At 30.4% G+C, this 22,548-nt stretch overlaps 2 protein-coding genes across 7 annotated transcripts in view; one reads left to right on the top strand and one right to left on the bottom strand.

The window, feature by feature from the left end:
- The first annotated feature begins 211 nt into the window (after positions 1–211).
- LOC139500416 (protein jagged-1a-like) lies at positions 212–9,143 on the top strand. Its single transcript, XM_071289155.1, has 8 exons — positions 212–242; positions 594–602; positions 1,522–1,626; positions 2,279–2,290; positions 3,024–3,101; positions 5,542–5,714; positions 6,545–6,661; positions 9,011–9,143. The coding sequence occupies exons 1-8, from the start codon at positions 212–214 to the stop codon at positions 9,098–9,100; spliced, it is 615 nt and encodes a 204-aa protein (XP_071145256.1). The 3' UTR covers positions 9,101–9,143.
- Positions 9,144–10,833: 1,690 nt separating this feature from the next.
- Positions 10,834–22,548, bottom strand: part of LOC139501495 (polyamine-transporting ATPase 13A3-like) — a 67,152-nt gene continuing 55,437 nt past the window's right edge. For all 6 annotated transcript variants that reach the window (XM_071290593.1, XM_071290594.1, XM_071290595.1 and 3 more), the window contains 5 exons: positions 21,269–21,419; positions 20,434–20,588; positions 18,826–18,914; positions 18,183–18,272; positions 10,834–15,392 (listed from right to left, as the gene is read on the bottom strand). In XM_071290593.1, the coding sequence (XP_071146694.1) occupies positions 15,186–15,392; positions 18,183–18,272; positions 18,826–18,914; positions 20,434–20,588; positions 21,269–21,419 (692 nt within the window). In that variant the 3' untranslated portion in view covers positions 10,834–15,185. The remainder of the gene's footprint in view (positions 15,393–18,182; positions 18,273–18,825; positions 18,915–20,433; positions 20,589–21,268; positions 21,420–22,548) is intronic.

Here is a 22,548-nt window from a genome sequence, read left to right as displayed (position 1 = left end):
TAATAAAATTAGAAAAGCTCCTGCTTGCGAAATTACAGTCAAATATCTTATATATTTCCGTTTTTAAATTTTAATTTAAAATAAAAGAAAATAAACTGTAAATGTGTTTTTTATTTTTTTAACTTGCATTTTATTAACAATAATTTAGCCGGAAAAATTATTCACTTATAAAAATTATTCACCTAACTAAAAGAAAAGATGTTTTAATGAAATGCATATCATAGAAAAACAAAGAATATGGGGTATGCATCCATGACACAAAATCATTAAATCAGGAATGAGGACCAAGAATAGGTGATGGCACACATATGATAAGTTATCATCAAGAATAAGTACACTATAGCTATAAAAATGCAGGAGAGCATACATTGCACGTGAAAACCTTTCCACGGCCTTCACACATCATAGCGTTTGAAGAAATTACCATTGTTTAACATTCAGTAAAGATCATTAAATCAGCGGTCCTACGCACAAGTAATAATTTTAACAGAATAACACATGTGTGTATGCTTTGCTGTTGATCAACATTATAATTAACATTTTAGGGGAAAGCATAATTAATATTAAATCATTTTATTTTCATTCACTTGTAGAATTAGAAGGTAAGTAAAATGCGAAGAATGTATTCATTTAGAATTCACCATTCGTCATTTAAAAGAGATATTTGATACTTTTACAATACGAAAATCTAAAATCCCAAAAATACTGAATTCCGACAAAAAAATCAAAACGGAAAATCCCTAATCAAATGGCACAATCAAAAGCTCAAACATATCAAACGAATGGATAGCAAATGTCATTTTCTTGACTTGGTACAAGTATTTTGTTAATGGGGAAAAATAGAGATATATCTACTTATTTTGATATAATTCTGTAAATGAATACTCAATACATGAATGCTAGATTCTGCATCACGTAACTGAAAAAAGCAGCACGTAACAAAAACGATCAAAACCGACAGATAAATACAAACACTGTGTGTCAATCATATTTTCATCGAACAAAACAAATCGCAGAACAAACCGAGAGACAAGCTTCTCTGTAGATATCAGTCTCCAAAATTCAGCAATATATTAAGCATTTCATCTCATGTAAAGTGATGCAAACATGATGTATTAAACAGTTTAAGTAACGCAAATGGTCTAGTTAGTTATTATTGTCAAAAGAACATGTATACACGGTGATATAGAGAGTACATATACAGTATCTACTAGTAGAATCAATAAATTGAAAAACAACAAAGACAATATAATTTTGATGCATTTATTTGAAATATCTAAGTATCGTTTTGTATATATAAATTGATGTCATAGCCGTTCATTAATTGTGAGAACGTCTGTGTTTGTGTAAATAATCATTCATATTGTTCGCTGACATGTCTTGTGCAGTTGAAAAGGTAGTTTTTTGTTTAAAATTATAAGCCTGGAATCTTTAATGAATTAATTTACATTTAAAAGAAAATGCTATTTTGTTTAATCAAGAAACTAAGAAGCTGTTTGTATATAGCATGTTTTATTTAAGGTTGCCATAGCAATCCGTGTCTGAATAATGGTCATTGTTACGATGATGGTAACATTTACGTATGCATATGCCAAGATGGATTTGAAGGAACAAATTGTGCAAACGGTATGGCTACTAAAGATATTTAAAGATATTCAATTAACACATAATTTAGTAAACTTGGATGCATAAACAAAAAAAGATGACGGTTTACGTCAGTGACACAACAACAATACATCATTACTAGTGTACAACAATGAACAATATAGAAGCTAATTTGATAAAAAAAAATATATAACCATGGTATAATTTTATGCTTATTTGGAAACTCTTACACATGACCCAATAAAATTACGAAAATAATCATTCAATTTTTAGATATTTCAATCAGAATGTTTCTTGCGTCTACTTTAAATCAAGAACTTACTCTTTTAACTCATCATGAAGAACACTACAGAATTATGAATTGAATTTTGAATCATAATGATAATATTTCAATTGCCTTTAAATATCACACTTCGAACAACTGTTATGTTTAAGGTACTTCAGAATCAGGTACCAGGGAACTATGTTCAACCTGTCAGATATTTGAAAATTTGAAATCATGATCGTGTGTTCATACCGTTTGAAAAACATATTAAATCACTATATATGTATATATTAACTACTCACCTCACATTACGCTGTCAAATCGTGATTTTTTAATCGTATGTTGCAACTTAAGTCATAGATCATCTAAAAAACTGAAAATGAAATCTCTCACCCTTTATTTTTACAGTGACTACAACAGGTATGTTATGGTTTAAGTAGTATTCATGAATTATATCTCAATATCGCATAAGTCATAAAACGATCGAGAGAAAACAAATTCAGGTATATTTGAACCAAATATAGATGTACTTTCTAATTGCATACACGTTTCATGTCATAATAAAATAGTGCAAATTTGATATATTCTGTAGTTTGAATAGCTAGACTGAGTGTAGTAATTGAACGAAAAACAAGTTTTTTTCATAGTCAAAATATTTCTATTATGTTCGCAAAAAATTGCATTGTTATGATTTGTAGTTTTTTAATTGGATGAAATGTAAAATTTCTAATAAAATATGGAACGCTAAGGTTATTTCATGGAGAAGTCCATAAACACTGTCAAAATCAACCAAAAGGAACGAGTGAAAAATCAACTGTCATATTCCTGATTTGGTATAGGCGAAGAAAATTATAGGTTAAACCTAGTTATATCTAGCTAAATTTCCCAGTGGTGTGACAGATATTTATAGTTCCGCTATATTGATAAACTAAAATAACCTTCACAGTCTAAACAAAACAAATTATCACAATAAATACCTAATAACATTAGTACATCTTTGAAAGTTAAATTTTCAAGCTGACGAAAGATAAAAATAGCACTATTTTGTTTATAATGTAAACAAAAAGAGCTGATAATTGTAATTATTTTTTATAAGTTCAAAAGGATATTTTATAAAGTAAAAAAAAAGTATTTGGTTTTTTTTTTGTTTAAGGTCCTACATTTGATCCATTACAATCGTTGACACTTAAGCCAGGACAAACTTTCGGCCCTGACATACCAGCAGCTACAGGTAGGTTTTTGAGGAGTTTTAAGGAGTCAAACCGGCTTATCAAGGCATTGAAAATATAACATTTTAATTTTATAAAATGTTTTTACTACTTCTACAACCATTCCTGCAGATAATGATGTTTTATTGTGCGAGATGTATAAATACACAACTGCATTCATTTTATTAAGTTTGTGAAATAACATATTTGTGTAGAGGTATGGCGTATATAAGACTGGTCGAAACGCCAACTCCAGCTGCTACAGGGCATCCGTTTCAATACAAGTGATAGATGTTGCATGTCTGTGTGATGTTCAAATACTAATACTAATTTTAATCCTAGGAATTTTATTGATGTTAGAGAAGTCCTCTGACCTGTTATGTTAATAAGTGTGTCCTTTTCCCGAGATTGGCATTCTAACAGAGTGTGGATTCGCTAGGCTGGTTGTATGTTTAATCAGGTATTATGTCGCTGTACCAGGTCTCACTCCTTTTAAGAGTACAGTAAAGTGTGCAGTACATATTCCCTCAGTTTGTGGATATTGACATGATATGTACCTTCTTAATCGACTTGCAAACTATGTATGGGCTTTTGCTCATTGTTGAAGGCCGTTTTTATTTTTAGTTAGTCACCGTTTTTTCATTTATGTCTATTATATAGTAATTTTATAAAAATTTACTTTTTGAAACAGTAAGAATAATTCTAAATAATAAGGATGTTCTTATCCCAGGAAGAAAACCCTAGCCGTATTGGGCACAACTTTTTGAAAGCTTTGATCCTCAAAGCTCTTCAACTTTGTACTTTTGTTGGCTTTCGAACTTTTTTCATCAGAGCGTCAGAGTCTTGTGTGGACGAAACACGCGTCTGGCGTTTTAAATTTTAAACCTGGTACCTTTTGTTAGCTATTATTCGAGTGTTTCTCTGTTCTATATGTTCTCCCATTTATTTGTATTGTAGTCCTATCATGTAATGGTTTCATTTTAATGTTCTATTTAACATTGCCATAAAAGCCGGAGGTTTGGCATGTCACAAAACCAGGCTCAACCCGCATTTTTTTTTATTAAAATGTCCTGTACCAAGTCAGGAAAATGGCCATTGTAATATTATAGTTAGTTTCTGTTGTGTCGTAGTTCTCCTCTTATATTTGATGTGTTTCCCTCAGTTTTAGTTTGTAACCCGGATTTGGTTTTTTGGTCAATCGATTTATGAATTTCGAACAGCGGTATACTATTGTTGCCTTTATTAAGCGTGCTGTTCAAACCTGGTTTGTATTTTTAATAAGCCGAGTACAAGTACAAAAGCAGCATTTTTGCAATATGCCCTTATAAATATGTAATTATCCCAAAGAAAATGTTTCAACAGACGGTTTTCTAACTGGTCAGTTTATATTGACATTGAAAGGAGTTTGTATATAATATGGGGTCTTTGCTTTTGAAATAAACACATTTAATCTGAAACCTGTTGTTGGCATGATACGGGTTATGTTCTTCCCGTATATTTTATGATGCTATGATACTTAACCCACAACGTGAGGGATTTTGCTTAATTTTCATATAATGAAGACATGATTTTTCAATCAGTTTAGTTGAGATCTGAAACTGGCATGTCAGTTAACTGCTAGTAGTCCTATGTTAATTTATGTATCATTGTCATTTCGCTTAGTTTCTTTTGTTACCTATTCTGACATCGGACTTGAACATTTCTTAAACCGAGATTAACTGTGCGTATTGCTGTGTGTTTCTTTATTCTACATAAGGAAGAAGTATAGGGGGCGGGTTGAGATTTCACAAAATATGTTAATCCCGCCGAATGTTTGCCATATCCCCAGTCATGAGTCACTTGTCTTTGTTAGTCTAGTACGGGATTTTTAATTTAAGTTCATTTATATATTTTGGAGTTTAGTATGACGTTCATGTTCACTGAACTAGTAAACATTTTTATTAAGGGGTCCACCACCGGATGCGGGATTTCTCGATGCGTTTAAGACCAATTTGTGGCCTTCGACTTTTATCTGCTCTTTGGTCGGGTTGTTGTATCTTTGGTATATTTCACATTTCCATTCTCAATTTGATATCAATTGTCATATCAGAAATAAAGTTTATATAAACAAAAGAAAACGTTTTAAAGTATTCTTAAACACTAAATCGTAATAGCAACGCTCTTGCTATTTACAGACTAATAAACTCGTATCCGTTTTTTCTATCGAAAGGTTGTACAATGTACATACCTTTTAACAATTGAACAAAATGTATTGCAGAACTGTTGTTTTACATTTTATCCATATAACAGTGGTAGTCTGGATATTCCTGTGATGAGTTACTGAGTTTCCAGGGAATGAAAGATCAGCAAACAAATACTAAATGTTAACTTTAAAATTTATTACATTAATACATTCATAGCCATTATTGCTATTTTTACTAAGTTGGTGTCAGATGTTTAAATACCTGCTTTAACTCATTGTAGCGCGCTCTTATGTTGTCTGCAATGAACTTGAACTGATTCTCCTACTTTCATCTGGTCATCGAGTAAATCACGCTAATGCTAGAACATGTCCAAATGGAAAGTCAGAATCAGACGCTATCTTGTTCAAGCATTGCTCGGCAAAACCCTTAAACCAATGGAAAGCTGGTGCTCAGGTAATAGATAACATTCGATTAAAAGTGTAATTCATCGCAAATAAATGATAAACAAGCCTCAGAGGTGAAAGTATAGCTAAAGCCGCTTCCGCAGGCGTCTCTTTTGTTGACCTATTTAACACCGAATTAACATTATTAAAAACTGAATTTCTGACAACTCTCTTATTGCATTTATCAAAATAATGTATGTTCTAAACATTCTTAAGTTGAAAGCATCCATAATGTCTTAGTACGAGATCATTTCACAAAGTAAAATCAATTTTTCCAATGGTTAGGTTTAATTTTACCTTTAATCTGAGGAAGTCCTTTTTTCCACGTTGGTAATTGGTTGACGAAACCTCAAAGATCAGTCACTTATATAATATATGCAGAATAAAGAATGAAAAATAGGGACGAAAGATACCAGAGGGACTGCCAAACTCATTAATTGAAAATAAACTCACAATGCCATGGTTAAGAAATAAAGACAAACAGACAGAATAGTACAGAAGACACAACATAAAAAAGTAAAGACTAAGCAATACTTACCCCACCAAAAGCTGCAAGGGGTGGTCTTAGGTGCTCCGAAAGGGTGAGCAGATCCTACTCCACATTTGGCACCCGTCGTCATATCACTTACAAGTATACATGATTCTCGCTTTGGGTCGACATTTCAAGCACTTACTGAAAGCCTGGTTAAAAGAAATCAAATACCAATGTTAAAGTCAAAAGTATGACTTTGCTCTTTGATCAATAAGAATGCTGTTTTACATTCTATATGAAGTATATTTATTTCGATATACACGATCGTATAATTAAAATAATATATATTATTTTATTTCTTTAATTAGGTTTCTCAGAACTGTGATACTTTGCCAAAATATACTGCTGTTGCACAGTTTCATCATGGAGTAGCTACACTGAACACTGGAGTTTTCATAAAATGTGACGGAAGCGAGCGTTTTGAGGTAAATATATGTTTTTTTTTAAATTTTAATGGACTTCAACCTTTTTGTATTAGTCTTGAAAATCATTATTCAAAAGAAAACATTAGTAAGAATTGTCAAAGGTTATATGTACTCATAATGGGTTTGCCATCCGTACAATCTTTCTGAAATTGCTCTAACAATATTTTGTCAATATAGAGGGAAAATATAAACATTCATCGTGCATTTGAGAGGTTTTACCTCGCTCTAAAAGCAGTTTTAACCGACCCTTGTCTTCGGAAATTGCCTTTGCCAAGTCTGGATATGACAGTTTAAATAACAGAATTACCGAATTTCAAGGAAAACTCAAAACGAAAATTCCTTCAACAATTGGCAGAATCATAAATACATCAAAGTAATAATAAACAACTGTCTTATTCCTAACTTGGTACAGCCATTTCCTTATGTAGAAAATGTTGGATTAAACCTTATGTTTATATATACATGTATCTAAACCTCTCATATTTTGTGACAGTCGCAAAAAAATGAGTGCGAATTTATCACTTTTAATTGCATTCGTCAATTTCGATTGGATGTGGTTGAAAGATATAAATAAATGATTACTATCGAATAATAAATTTGCGTTAAAGTATTGTTGAATGCATAGAAAAATATTTTTGTTTATGGTTGTTTTGTGAAATTTATTATCCTGCTTTAAGGTAGTGGGTCTAAAATAAAATATTGAATCTCAATCAGATTTCAATCAACCACTTAATTCAATACGACTTGTCAATAACAGTGGATTTTATGTCAAGTTACACTATTATATATAAATACAAATAAGACGCGAACATTAATGTGTTTCTTTATCGGCTGAGTCTTTTTAAAATTACATATTCATTCATGCCATGAGCTGGTTAAATTAGTATAACACTAATACTTACTATCACTAAATATATAGATTTTCTAATTTAATATTTATTTTTAACTCTATTGACGCAATGTGTTATTTATAAACATGATCGACTATCCGGAACGGAAACAGTAAGATTTTTACAATCGTTTTAAGAAATGGGAAAGCATAAAAACGAACTTATTTCTGTTGGCCATGATTCTATTACATCAAACGTTATAGTAGCAGTGTTAAACAGATATGTGACGCTGGAAGGGATACACAATATTGAGTGTTCTAATGACGGAATGGTGTATTACAATCATATAACAAACGATCCACATTATAAGTTCACAAAGGTCAAACTTACTAAAGACTCCATGGAAGTTCTACAAAACTTCGATATCGAATGCTTTGATTTTGCTTTGAGTCGTATTGGCGACATAGTATTCTCGCCTCGTTCTGGGCATGAATTAAGAATACGAACGTCCACAGACGATGATCAACGAACTCTGTACTATGCTCCTCCGATGATAGTACTTGCGGTGCACCTAACTAGTGACGACAATCTGATGATTGGTCTTCGGGATAATGGTCCAAAGTATGATCTTACTGAATGTTCAAAGAGACAATTAGCCGTGTTTGATTCTAATTATAAACAAACTCAATCGTTTGAATTTGATAAATCGGGGAACAGACTTTTTACTTACCTCGCTCGAATTGCTACAGATTCTGACGGCATGATATACATCATTAACTGGAAAAATCATAGCCATACTGGAAATATTGTAGGAATAGATAAAACTGGCAATCTTAAATTCAGATACGAGGGTCATCATAGCGTCAACACCGTTTACGATTCATACAACCCGGAAGGTATGGTCATAAGTCCGAGTAATTACGTTATAATTTCGGACGTTGATAATAGTACTCTGCATGTATTAAACGCGATTGGTGACGTCATTGGATTACAAAATACAGAACAATTCGGGATAAAGTTCCCATATAGTTTGAGTATCGATTGTATAGGCAACTTATTAATCGGATGTATAACTGACGAAGAAAATCCAGTTAGCAAATTACATGTGACTAAAATATCAGAAGTATTACTGTGATGATATCTTTTATTTTGGAATAAAATTGTAAAAATCGAGAAAAAATGATTCGTACGCACAAAACTTGTGTTTATTCTGTTCACTACCAGCTGGTATATACCGTTGCTGCTGGAATGTTATCATCAGCTAGTAGAAGTTGCCTCGATACTGACAGAATTTGAGTTGAACAAAGTGTGAGATCTCATGAGATCCTTTTGATTAGAGGTTGAATCAATTCACTTCGTCCATAAAATCATGAACACCTGTAGTGTTTTTTGGTGTGGGTGAAATTCATAAATATTACAGAGATAATTCTCAGTGAAATGTATACAGAATAATATTTTTTTCGATAGTTTTTATTTAAATGTATGAATGGCATATATCAATTTTGATTTTATTTCACAGATGTTTACTCAGACCTGTGATCGAGATTTTAACATTTCTGGAGTGACTTGGCCGGATTCAGACTCGTTTTACACAGTGGAATGGATATGATTGCTGTTTTTTACAATCGAAATATTAAAATTATAATTATTTATTTCACTATTTCGTCTTTTCTTGTATGAAACACTAAATGGTGAAGAATTGTTTCAAGAGACAGTATGTTGTCAAATACAAATTTAAAAAAAAGAATAGAAGTAAAACAAAACAAAACAAACAGGAAAATATTTCTTGAAGAACTTCAACATGTTTTTTTTTAAAAAGTGCAAATTTTTAAGATATGGTTTTTGATTTTACCATACGTTCCACTCATTATGAACATTTCATTTTCTCTTACGATGCTACACCGTCTGTTGACGAAAAATACCATACGGAGTTTACATATAGCCTACAAGTAATTTTACAAAACAATTTTATCATACACGTCCTTCAGTTGCAATTGAAATGTTTTGGTAAAGTAAAAAGTAAAATTATAACAAAACCAATAAAAACTGCAAGGAAAACAAAGCCACAGCTTTATAATAGTACTTTACACCAGTTTTTTACATTTCACCGAATTGTACGATGTGCATTCAACAAAAGTTGTTAAATCTTTGATAATTTATGTCAAACTTTATGTCTTTTTAGACGAAACGCGCGTCTGACGTAAATATCAATTTTTTATCCTGGTATCTATGATGAGTTTATTTGCAACCACTGGGTCGATACCACTGCTGGTGGAGATTTATTTCCCCGAGGGTATCACCAGCCCAGTAGTCAGCACTTCTGTGACTTTGCCTCTTGTCTTTGATTGTCATGTACGATTTTCAATTTTAGTTCATCTGCACAAGAACAAATTTGTTGAGGGGGAAGTTGAAGCAAGCTTCCGGGTGCGGGGTTTTCTCGCTGTATTGAAGACCCATTTGTGGCTTTAGGCTGCTTTTTGCACTTTGGTCGGGTTGGTGTCTCTTTCAAATAATCCCCATTCCCATTCTCAATTTTATCACCACATGACAACCATAAGATAGATGGCTTTCGGTTATATCTGTCATTTAATTGCTTTCTCATTGAAGTTTCCCTATGATTTCCTTTCATTTAAATCTATACAAGACGCACAGGTTATATTTTCATTGTTGACTTTACTAGAAGGAATCAAGTGGACCTTTTTGTTCTATCGATCTGATGACTTATGCCTTTTCGCTTTTTATCATATTTGTTTTTAGTAAATCAAATAAATCAATTGTTCGTGTTTTCGGTTTGAGCTTCATAAACAGAACTTCTTAAGAAGAAAGAAAAGAAGTTAGCAGTATCGTTTCTCTCTAATTTCAGGTAGATAGATCATGTTCTCTCACTAAATAATTCAATATTTGGTGACTAAGTTGAAAGCGTCTATTCCATCGAACTAGAGATAAAGGAATAAACAGATACAGTTAAGTCTGCCTCATATCTTGACTTACATCTAGAAATTGACAATGAGGGTCGGCTGAAAACAAAACTTTACGACAAAAGTGATGATTTCAGATTCGATTTGTGAACTTAATATTTTTCTATGTTTAGTTTTGTGTTCTATTGTTTGTCCTTCTCATTTTTAGCCATGGCGTTGTCCATTTACTTTCTATTTATGAGTTTGAATGTCCCTCTGCTATATTAAGCCCCTCCTTTAACATTTGTCATTTTGTGGCATGTTATAGTTAAAGTTTTTACTTATATGTCATTTGGTCTATGGGGAGAATAGTTCCAATAACAATCATTCCCCTTCCTCTTGTTTGTACATTCAATCGAACAGAAAAAGAAGAAGTCAAAACAAATGCATAAAATATAATTTATTTAATAAGTCAATACCTCTAAAACAACTTGACCCACATTTATACTTAATGCATAGATTTGTATCTAACAACTTTATTAATAAATTAATCTCATAAATAAAATACCACATGAATCATTTCTTAAAATACATTACATAAAATTGCCATGCTCCTCCTTAAGGATGTTTGCTGAGAAAATTTTAAAACTTTTTATACATTTTTGTAACTCCTCTGCATTTTTCTGAGTAATGCACTGAAACGTTTTGCTTAGTAACCTCTTGATTTTTCACAAATTTAAACAAAAACATCTGAAATTATTTCTAACAAATATTTTCAAGTTTTTGTTATTTCTGCTTTGTATGTCACACAGATTTATAATACAGTTCCTCAAAACTTTAATATGAAAAAAACCAGAGACATTTGTCATACAATAAAAATGTTCAATTGCTTGTATGCAAAAATTAGTCATATGGACCTTCCTTTATTTATCCAAAATAAAGATATGTTACAAATTTTCTATTGAAAAAGATTTTAATCGCAAAGTTTCTAGTATTTTCATCAGCAGACATCCTTAAATAGTTGATTAAAAACAAGAAAGTCAGGAAAATTGTTCTTTTCAAGTTACAACATTTATTCACCCTAGAATTTAAACTAATTAACTTCTTGATAGGACTTGTATCACTTTTATAAAAAGTGAAAACTTGCTGTTTTAAGTTTGTTGGCCATGATAAATAATAAAAATTAATCTTATAAATTATGAAAGTTATTTAACCATACCTAAAAAACTTTAAGTATGAAATATGCAATAAACAGCATTAAATTAATTTGTGTCATATAAATAACCATCTTCCAATATCTAATATCATATCAATTTTTATACAACTTGTGTCCATTAAATTGAAATTATTCAAATTTTAAATATAATATCAATTTCAATAGTTCTCTTTTACTTTAATGTAATCATTTACATTTTCTAGGGAGCATTGCACTGAAAATATCTAATTATGTTAAAACATTTTGTAGTTCGCAGAAATCAACAATTTAAACAGACAGCAGGCTATTTGTCCACCATTACAGGACATCACAGCCCTTCTCTTAAAGTTGTGTGGTCATAAGAAGAAATTGTCTGATCATCAAATTTTTGTTCATTGAAATCATAAAAATTACAACACATATATCCCTGTTTACACCAATAAGGTACACTATGTTGTTCATTATCTCCTAAATAAATCAATAAATAAAGTCAAAGTATTGCACAAATGTTAAAAAACAATAAAAAATAACAATTTAAGGTTCAAAATTGTTGGTCAAGTTAACAAAAAACAATTGGAACAGAAAACAACTAATCAACAAAGAAAGGGATTGATTTACACAGAAAAAAAATTTGACAAAGGGTTTCATTTGGTAGAGCCATTGATAGACACATTAGCAAACAATAAAACATTGTAACCATGTTATGAATGAATGAGTATAATACCAAACCACCAATATATGAGCTGTGTCAAGATAGATAGTTGTCAAAGGTACCAGGATTATAATTTAATACCCCAGACGCACGTTTCATCTACATAAGACTCATCAGTGACGCTCAGATCAAAATAGTTATAAAGCCAAACAATTATAAAGTTGAAGAGCATTGAGTACCCAAAATTTCAAAATAAAATTGACTATATGCAAATGAATATCAAAATATCTGTTAACCTTTTTCGGATTGAAAAATTCTCTATAAAGCCAGTATCGGTACGAATATTGAGTTTTTACAAGAACCATCATAACAGACTAAATTTAACTTTTATTTCGTACTTGAATATTCAAAATTTATCAATGAGATATAATTGCACATGTCAACATGCACTTGCATAAATCAATTTCTATCCAACACAGCTTATATCATGAAGTCTAATGATTCTGGATCCGGGTAGACAGACAATCAAGTAAAAACATATATTAAACTTTAGATACAGTCTTGTTTACTGTTCAAACACAAATGATATTGTTCCACTTAACATTTACATACTATTAATCTTTAAATCTACCATACATGTGTACTGATCAGTAGTCAGACCTACTTGATTTAGTAGTCTGATGAATAAAAAGGAAAATCAGACTTAAAAAAATACTTATTCACAGCTGTTTTTAATCACATCAAAATTGAATTTTATGGAAAGAAAAAAATAAGCTTATTCTATTCTCTTTTTGTTTATATCAGCAAATTAATTTTAAAGGAGGTGATAAAATTAAGAAATAAACAAAGATCCAATGACAGCTACAATGATCTTTAAGCCAATTAAACCGATTTTAATAGTTTCATAGTCAGTTTTTTTATGAAGAATTAAATTTAAATGATGTAATGAATTTCTAAGGTTCTGGGATAAATACTATTCTGTATAATTATATAGAGCAACAAAACACCAAACTTATTTGACTAACATGTAAAATTCATTAAAATCCTCCGTTTCACTTATGGTTCACATAAAACAGTTAAATAAGAAGCTCCCAGTTGAAGTTCAATGAGCAAAAATAAAATGATGCTTTGAAATCATTACAATGACAGCATTATGATAAAGCTTTTTGAAAATTTTATGCTATGAATATACAATAAATACTATTGAAAACATATTGAGACATTGATTTTATAATGGAAGACTCATAAGAGTTTGGAATGTAAAATATTCCTTTGGCAGTTCGTGTTTTATACATACATCTTCATAACAAAAAAATTTAAGGAATATCAGGTCAAATCAAGTACAAAGACAAAATGTACAAATAATATTATCATTGGGTTCATTTAAAGTATATCATCATCTTTAAAATATGTCTTAATTTGATCATGGTCTTTGATCTACAGAAAAACTTTTCAAAAAATTATTAAAATTTTCAAGATTAATGATTGCAAATTTCAATTTTCATTATTTCAAAAATAATACTGCATAGGTATCAAAAGCTCAAAATTTGTCTTAGTTTCTGGCAACAAATATAACCCAGAGTTTACATAATTTTAAAAACATTAAATCATACATTCAAACGATTGTACTACAATGACTATAATCTAAAAATAAAATATACATTCAGAAGTCTTGCTGATAATATTTTTTACACATTTGATCAAATTAGACTTGGAAGGTAGAATAAAGTATTACAATTTTTAAATAAGTTTAAATAGATTATAATATATCAAATTTGACAAATATCCTTTCATATTTCAAATTCTATAACATATCAAATATATATTTGACCATAAGAATGTGATCAAAATTTGTATAAAAAAGGATGGTATTGAGTATTTAGATTAGAGTCATCCTTTTAAATAAAATGAATCACTGTACATAAAGTACCCAAACCATAATTCACAACTTGGTTTAATTCAATAGGCTCAGACGTTCTGTTCAAAGAAAATATTATGACTTATGCACAGCCTAATAAATTACTGCAAATTCAGAAATTATTGCAAGGATTTTATATTGCGAAAAATGCAACAGAGTTGTAAACGCAATAATTTAATCTCGCATTTTGAAATCTTTTATATGAATTAAACAGGATTTTTCTTAAAATCTTAAAAATTAAAATCATCTTTAAGTCTTAAATGACAAAATCGCAATAATCTGAATTTACAGTACTTTAAAACACTATAAAACAAAATGTTTCACAACCCTGTTCCTGTAGTAAAACTTCTTTTGACTATTTCAAGGTGTATTTACATTTATCCTTCTTTGGTATATTATTATATTTGTGAAAAAGAAAGTTGACAATTTCATGTTTTATTCATTATAAATATTAAAGCAGATTTTGATTGTTATTTGTATAACTTATTTCTTAAAGCACAATAGGAATACACAATATAGGAAGAAAAACAAATGTTCATCAGTAATATTTTGATGGCAAAATAATGTTTGTAACATCTTATTTTTACTTATTTTAAAAACATACAATTAAAATGCCCTTTTTCAACAAATGGTCCACATGAAGTAAAACAAATAAAATTGATCAATATTAATATCTTATTACTAAATAAGAAAGACATTTTTGTAGTGTGATTCATTCTTATATAAAACTCATTAAAATATTGTATTTTCACCTCTAATACACTACTATAAAACAATTTATAACATTGTCTATGTTTTATACATAAATTAAGTCATTCAAGATGATTAATATTTGTCCCATTAAAATATCAAATTCTTTGATCTGCTATTAATGTCCTCACCCAATGACATTAATGTTTAAATATTTGTAGAAAAATCAGGAAATGTCCCACTGATTGAACTAAATTCGTTAATTCAAAAATAGATTGCTTATAATGTTGTGCTGTTAATTTGCTCAGCAGTGATTAAATCGTAATCTAACCAATCATCTTACTAGTTGATAGAGTTAGAAGTCAAAGCAAGTGCTGGAATATTCTGCATTAAGACATCTTCCTCTTCACTGTAAGTCACCTGACCTATAGGCGGCCAATCAGATAACTCCAATTCTTTTAAAACAGATTTCTGATGAAGAGGGCCTAATTTTTCTGGTTTTATTTTGTGTATGAGTTTTTTGGTTATTTTGTTGTCTGTGATTGCGTACTGAAATAAAATAACAATATATTAATGATAAGTAATAACAAGATCAAAACGAAGTAAGTAGTCAGAGACTTTTAAACACAGTTTTGTTTAAATAAGTAAAACAGACCATCACCCTTAAATCTGGAGGACTAAACCAAAGGTGTGGTTATTTTTTAAAATTGGAATGCAACATAATACTTTATACTTTTGTTTATTTAATTTTAGTTCATTTACTTGTTTTAGATTTTAGTATGGTGTCCACTTTCAATGAACTTGTACACATTTTTATTTAGGGGCAAGCTGAGGCCCATCTTCGGGTGCAGGATTTTCTCACTGTGTTGAAGACCCATTGACTGCTCTTTAGTTTGATTCTTGTCTTTTTGACATATTCCCATTTCCATTCTCAATTTTACCTATAATCAAAGTACTTCTTCTAACACTTATCCAATCAGAAAGCAACATCTGACCAATGTATAAATTCTAAAGTCATGACCAAGATACATGGCCAAGTGTAAAGCAAACATTAGAGGTACTGCAGTAATTTCAATACATGCCTGTCATAATTACTCACTTTCAAATAGAACAAGAAAACATCATAAAAATAACACAGTACTGTAAATTCATAAATTATTGATGTCTTTATTAATGTGAATAATGTAATTGGATGAATATTGCAATAATAAGAACTCACATTCTTATAACTAATTCATATATCTTATTAACACAGATTCATCTATAATCACAATTATTAGTCTCCCATTTGTGTAGATTGTTCAAAAATTGCCACTATACATGCAAGCAATAATTTGAGAATTCAGAATACCCAAGTCTGCTTGTAAAAGCATACAAAAATACCTCATTTAAGGGCAAATAAAAATTGTATATATAAAAAAGCTTGAATCCAACATGGTACAGAGTATAAGCCACATAACATTACCTTTCCATAGTTGTCCAAAAAGTTGTACATTTGTCTGGTTAAAAACCCATGGATGTATGTCTGCATTGTATGGTTCATTATTTTCATAATATCAAAGATAAATATAAGGACATGGTGAAAATATTTCCTTTGTCTGTTTATCATACTGTGCCACTGTGCATAAAGATGTTCAGATAAAGATATCACTTTGGTGAATAGTTTTATACTCAGGGGTCCACTTCCTAAATACAAGTTGATAGGAAGTGCCACTAGAATAGGTCACCTTTTTAAGCTTGAAAATGTGTAAATAGGTCAGGAAAACTATCAGTAATATATGACAAGGTCAAGAAAATTCCAATAACTTCTTTCCGTCTATCATCTTTGATGATGTTTTTCAATTTGGAAAGTTTTTATCAAAACAATTCTCTCTTTTGACAAATTTGTATTCCATTTTTTAACACAAAACCCAAACAATATGGGAAAAGGTAACGTTTTTACCTACGAATTACAGGAAACAGGATACATTTACAAAATCCGAATTATATGGAAACGGTGGGTTAACAGAACCCCAACGGCACCCTCTATCAATTAAGGGGGTTCGCGGGTCTAAATCATTTATATAGGATTTCTCTATATTTTTCTATAAATGAACTTTATCTTATAGTTAATAGAAAAATAAAATAAAAAAATGGGGTCACCGTTCATTTGCGCTCACAATCTGCCTTCGAAAGAAGCATACATCTTTGTAAAAGTGGTTTATTTCTGTTGAACTAATAGGAGAAATAAAGGTAATATCGAAAATAAAAAAAGAAATTTATTACAGAATTCGCTCAAATTTTACAATCATTTAGTTTAAGTACAGCATATATCGAAATTATATTAAAAAATATAGATCACCGATGAGTTAAAAGAAATATTTCAATTTTAAAGCCAACAAATGGCATTTTCCACCAAAGGGAGATAATTTGGAACTTTTTCCATGATGTTTACATTTTTAAAAGTCATCTGGGGCCAACACGAATTAATTGTTTTGAATGTTTTTTGTACCATATGATAAAGTAACAACTACAAAAGGTAATAAATAAAATTTGTAATGAAAAACAAATGTTTAATTTTTTTCTAAAATTGTTATACATTGTACCCTCGAGCCTCCTTAAGTGTTGAAGTGGCCTCCTGAGGTTTTATATTATCAACTTATCTTTAGCTTCTATTAGAACAATGACTTTCACATAATTAGGAGTCTAAAACATATTGAAAAACCTTTAAGTGACAAAGGGCTATCACTGGAAAGTTCAAACGAACTGTGGCAAAAAGGAGAGTGTGGTGAGGTTGTATTACTGTAAATTCAGAAATTATTGTGTACATTTATTATTGATATTTTGTCATTTTAGACTATAATGCCATTTTAATTTTTGCGATATTGAGAAAAATCCTATTTAATTCATATTAAAAAATTCAAACTGTGAATTTAAATTATTGTGATAATAACCCTGTTGCGTTTTTCACAATAAAATAAATTGCAATAATTTCGGGATTTACAGTATTTATTTTAGATCTCAACCCTCCCCTTGTGAATCTGCAATCTGTTGAATATATAAGTTTCCAAAGAAAAGAAAGAAAAAAAATCTGCATCAAACTCCGATTAAGGAATAAATGATATAATCTGAATAGGTGCCACACTGTCTAAGAATACTAAGAGCCATTTGATGGGGTAAGGAAGAGACAAAACATTGTTACTTACAGAGGATCTGTCAACTATATCTCAAGTTATGAACAACTCTGTAGTCAAACAACAAGACTAATAATTCACTTATACCATAAAACAATAACTTTTTCTTTCACCAATAATATTTATTTCAAATGTTTATGTAATGAATTGCTGGTTAACAACTTACCTCAAAGATGCCACATAAAATAAAGTGAATAACAGGAAATAAAAATAGAAACAGTCGGAACATAAAAGGTTTTTCATCCAGAGGCATCACCTATAAAGGAAATAAAATGTCATTTTCATTCTGATTTCGAAAAAGAAATAGAGATGGAAGTTCAATGAATTTTGTATAAGACATAGAAACACCCATATCTGTAAAAATAAACCTTTTCAGTTTCAGTTTTGGTAAGGTTGATTCCAATGTTATGAATTGATTTTAAAATTGATATATTGAAAAATTCATTCTTTAAATGTCAAGATTATCAGCTTCCTAAACCAAATAATTTGCTCTACAATGAAATACAGGTTCTATTTTGAACTACAATTGAAAATGTTATTTCTTTGAATCTTTAATTACAATATTTTCAAAGCTACAGTATATGCATATCTATTATATATGCTGCTCGCTCTTCAGTCTTGTAGAACACCGTAGGCTTTTGTCTTGCACAGTCTTTAAATTTTCCACAAGGAGCACTTTGTTGACAGTTGTTTGTCTTTCATAGTTTTTCAGTTTTTGTAATGGTTGAAATGGTCTCTTTTCATTTTATTAGTTTTTTGGTATATTTGCTTTTTTTTTTACAATGTCTATGAATAATCTTAATACTTACTGAGAAAAAATTCAGTAGTGGTCGTTGTGGTAACAATAGTAGGAATGTTGAGAAGGAAAATAAAAGCATCAACGTTATCAAGTATGGTACTGAAATAGAAATAAATACCAATTTAGTATGGCACTAAAATATATAGATCATAATATGGCTCTTCATAAGACAATAAAATAACCAAGAGTTCAAACACAAAATAATGATTTACTGATCCTTATCATAATTGACTCTTATGTTGAAAGTTTTCAATATATACAGGTAACACATAAACTTAACATTGACCAATGGTTCATCAAATTGACGTACAAGTCAGTTGAATCCTGCCACACAGATTTGAACACCTAACATTAATTCCAATCATAAAAAAATGTATATGTTCAACTATTATAAAACACAATGAAGTCTGTCAACACATTACTAACAACATTATCAAGAAAACATGGAACATTACTATTTTTATATTTTTTATTTGTTTTTCTTTTCATGTTTACTTATTTCTTATATTAGAATGAAAACTTTAAATAATTCTCTCCCAAAATAGAAACAAAATTTCTCTGATATTTGGGGCACAGGACGCTTGCACTTTTTTACCTGTAAAACCAAAGGACATTTGCGCTTCAAATACTATGGACATTTGCGCTTTTAATTTTGATTCACCTGTATTAAATTGACCGGACATTTGTGCTTTTTACCTATAGTCGACTACCTGTAATCTTAATGAGAAGTAATCATTACGTAAATAAATTTAACTTATATTTGTCATTAGTTAGTTCACATTGACACAGTCTTTAACATGGATTTTAAAGTTATAGTGACTAGTAAAGAAAAAAAATGTATATGTCTTGATGGATTTTTATTTCGTTTCGACCAAACTTTAAAAATTGGAGAACTTTCATGGAGATGTACCGTTAAAAATTGTAATGCAGGAATTAAAACGGACAATGTGACTTCTATTATTTTGAGTCAAGAAAAATGATCATAATCATCAACAATGCGACGAAAGAAAAATTGAGCGCCATGAGTGTATGCAAAACGAAAGGCTGCTGACGACCTCACACAGAGACCATAAAAAATCATTCGTGCTGGATTGAAAGATATTGGTGAGGATTTTTTACATCCTAAGGATTTAAAGTCTGTTTCAAAGGCAATGTACAGAGTGAGAAGAAAATCCCAACCGAATTTGCCTAAGTCAAGAGAAGAAGCTCACACTCTCTTTGAAGGTTATCCTGTACAGACCTCAAAATTCGAAAATTTTCTTCAACGACAGAGAAAATGGAATAATCATCTTTACATGTACAACCAATTTAGAATGCTTGTATTATGTTGAAGAAATTTTTATGGATGGAACATTTAAATTTTACCCTTAATTTTTTAAGCAGCTCTATACCATTCATGGATTTAAAAATGGGAACTATATTCATAGATATATAAAAAAAAAAAAAAAAAAGAGCAAATGTCCTATGTAAAAAGCGCAAATGTCTATTTTTAAAAAGCGCAAATGTCCTATGTTTTGAAGCGCAAGTGTCCACAAAAAGAAGCGCAAATGTCCTATGAAAAAGCGCAAACGTCCTGTGCCGGATATTTGACACCCTACAGCAGTTAGGTTTTACTTACAATTAGTATATATAGGTTTCCTGAATGGAGGACCTTGTGAGAAACAGAATGCCACTGTTATATACTGATAGGAGGAGATAAGAAAAATTGTAGTGGTCTCCCATGAGTCAACATTATCTGCATCCTTACTGCCCTTAGACATCACAGATGGATACCTAAGGTTAAAGTAAAATACTGTTCAGTGATAACTTCAAAACAGTTCAGTGACTAATACATCAGAATACAAATGAAAACTTTCTCTAATATTTGTGAAATAAACCAAAAATCTGGAAATAAGTGATATAACTGCATTAAATTCACTAACATCATCAAATCTTTTATGTGAATTTTAAAGCTGTTGAAAGGGAAACAACCAAATAATGTATTTTTCAGAATACTTTTGGAGGTTAGGGGTGGGTTTGGCAACAGCAAACATGTTTATCCCTGCTACATACTGAATGAGCCTGTTCCAAGTCAGGCACATGTATTTGTTGGCTGGTTCATGTCTGTCACATTTGTTTAACATACATTGTATTTTCGTAATTGAGGCTGTTATTTTTTCTCAAATGAATTGTTTCATATTATTCATGTAGGTACCTTTAGTAGCTGACTATACTACATTGGCTTTTCTCATTGTTGAATGCTGTACTGTTGCATATAATTGCTTCCATCCACTTCATTTGAACTTATGTGGATAGTTATTTTTATTTATTTCTTCTACACAGCCATGTAGCATGCAAAGAAGGGTAGTTAGTAAAATTATCTTGAACAAAACTCAAATACTTATTGAAATGGCAATACTATTATCTTTGAATCAGTAAACTATTCTTTGTTTGAATAATCTGACAAAACTTACCACTTTTGAGACTGAAGAAAGAAGAAAGCACTAAGCTGAAACAAAAGTACTAGCAATACTTGTCCAACAATAGAGATCAGGTTAGATAACTCTATCAAACTACTCTGTGGTTGCTGGGCAACCAAATGTCTATAAGCACCAGTATATCCCACTGAAATGTAAACAAAAAATCCTTATATTTGATGTCTAAGGAACTATCAGCTTATGCTCTAATTTCATTTTTTCTTTACATTGTGTCATATCAGGGCTTTTTATAGCTTATTATATGGTGTGGGTTTTGTTCATTGTTGAAGGCCATCTGATTACATATAGTTGCTTACATCTACATCATTTGGTGGTGGTTTGATAGTTGTTTCATTGGAAATCATACCACGACTATTATTTTTTTCGATAACATCTATGGCAAAGTGTTGAATTAATGTAACCATTCTGTTTTTGACACCCTAGCATTATCCTTTCTTTGAAGAATACTTTTATGTAAATAACGCCACCCCATGTCCCCTTCAGTGCAAGTACTGCTGTAAGACTGTTATAACAGTTTTATAAAGACTTACTGAGTACTGCAATAGAGGTAGTAATGACTAGATCTATATATAGAAACTTACTGAGTACTGCAATAGAGGTAGTAATGACTAGATCTATATATAGAAACTTACTGAGTACTGCAATAGAGGTTGTTATGATTAGATCTATATATAGAAACTTACTGAGTACTGCAATAGAGGTAGTAATGACTAGATCTATATATAAGAACTTACTGAGTACTGCAATAGAGGTTGTTATGATTAGATCTATATATAGAAACTTACTGAGTACTGCAATAGAGGTAGTAATGACTAGATCTATATATAGAAACTTACTGAGTACTGCAATAGAGGTTGTTATGATTAAATCTATATATAGAAACTTACTGAGTACTGAAATAGAGGTTGTTATGGTTAGATCTATATATAGAAACTTACTGAGTACTGCAATAGAGGTTGTTATGATTAGATCTATATATAAGAACTTACTGAGTACTGCAATAGAGGTAGTAATGACTAGATCTATATATAGAAACTTACTGAGTACTGAAATAGAGGTTGTTATGGTTAGATCTATATATAGAAACTTACTGAGTACTGCAATAGAGGTAGTAATGACTAGATCTATATATAAGAACTTACTGAGTACTGCAATAGAGGTAGTAATGACTAGATCTATATATAGAAACTTACTGAGTACTGCAATAGAGGTTGTTATGATTAGATCTATATATAAGAACTTACTGAGTACTGCAA

Source organism: Mytilus edulis, chromosome 13 (assembly GCF_963676685.1).
Source record: "Mytilus edulis chromosome 13, xbMytEdul2.2, whole genome shotgun sequence".
Classification (NCBI taxonomy): Eukaryota; Metazoa; Mollusca; class Bivalvia; order Mytilida; family Mytilidae; genus Mytilus; species Mytilus edulis.
The sequence above is the reverse complement of the archived record's forward strand: the minus strand, read 5'-3'. Positions and strand labels throughout refer to the sequence as shown.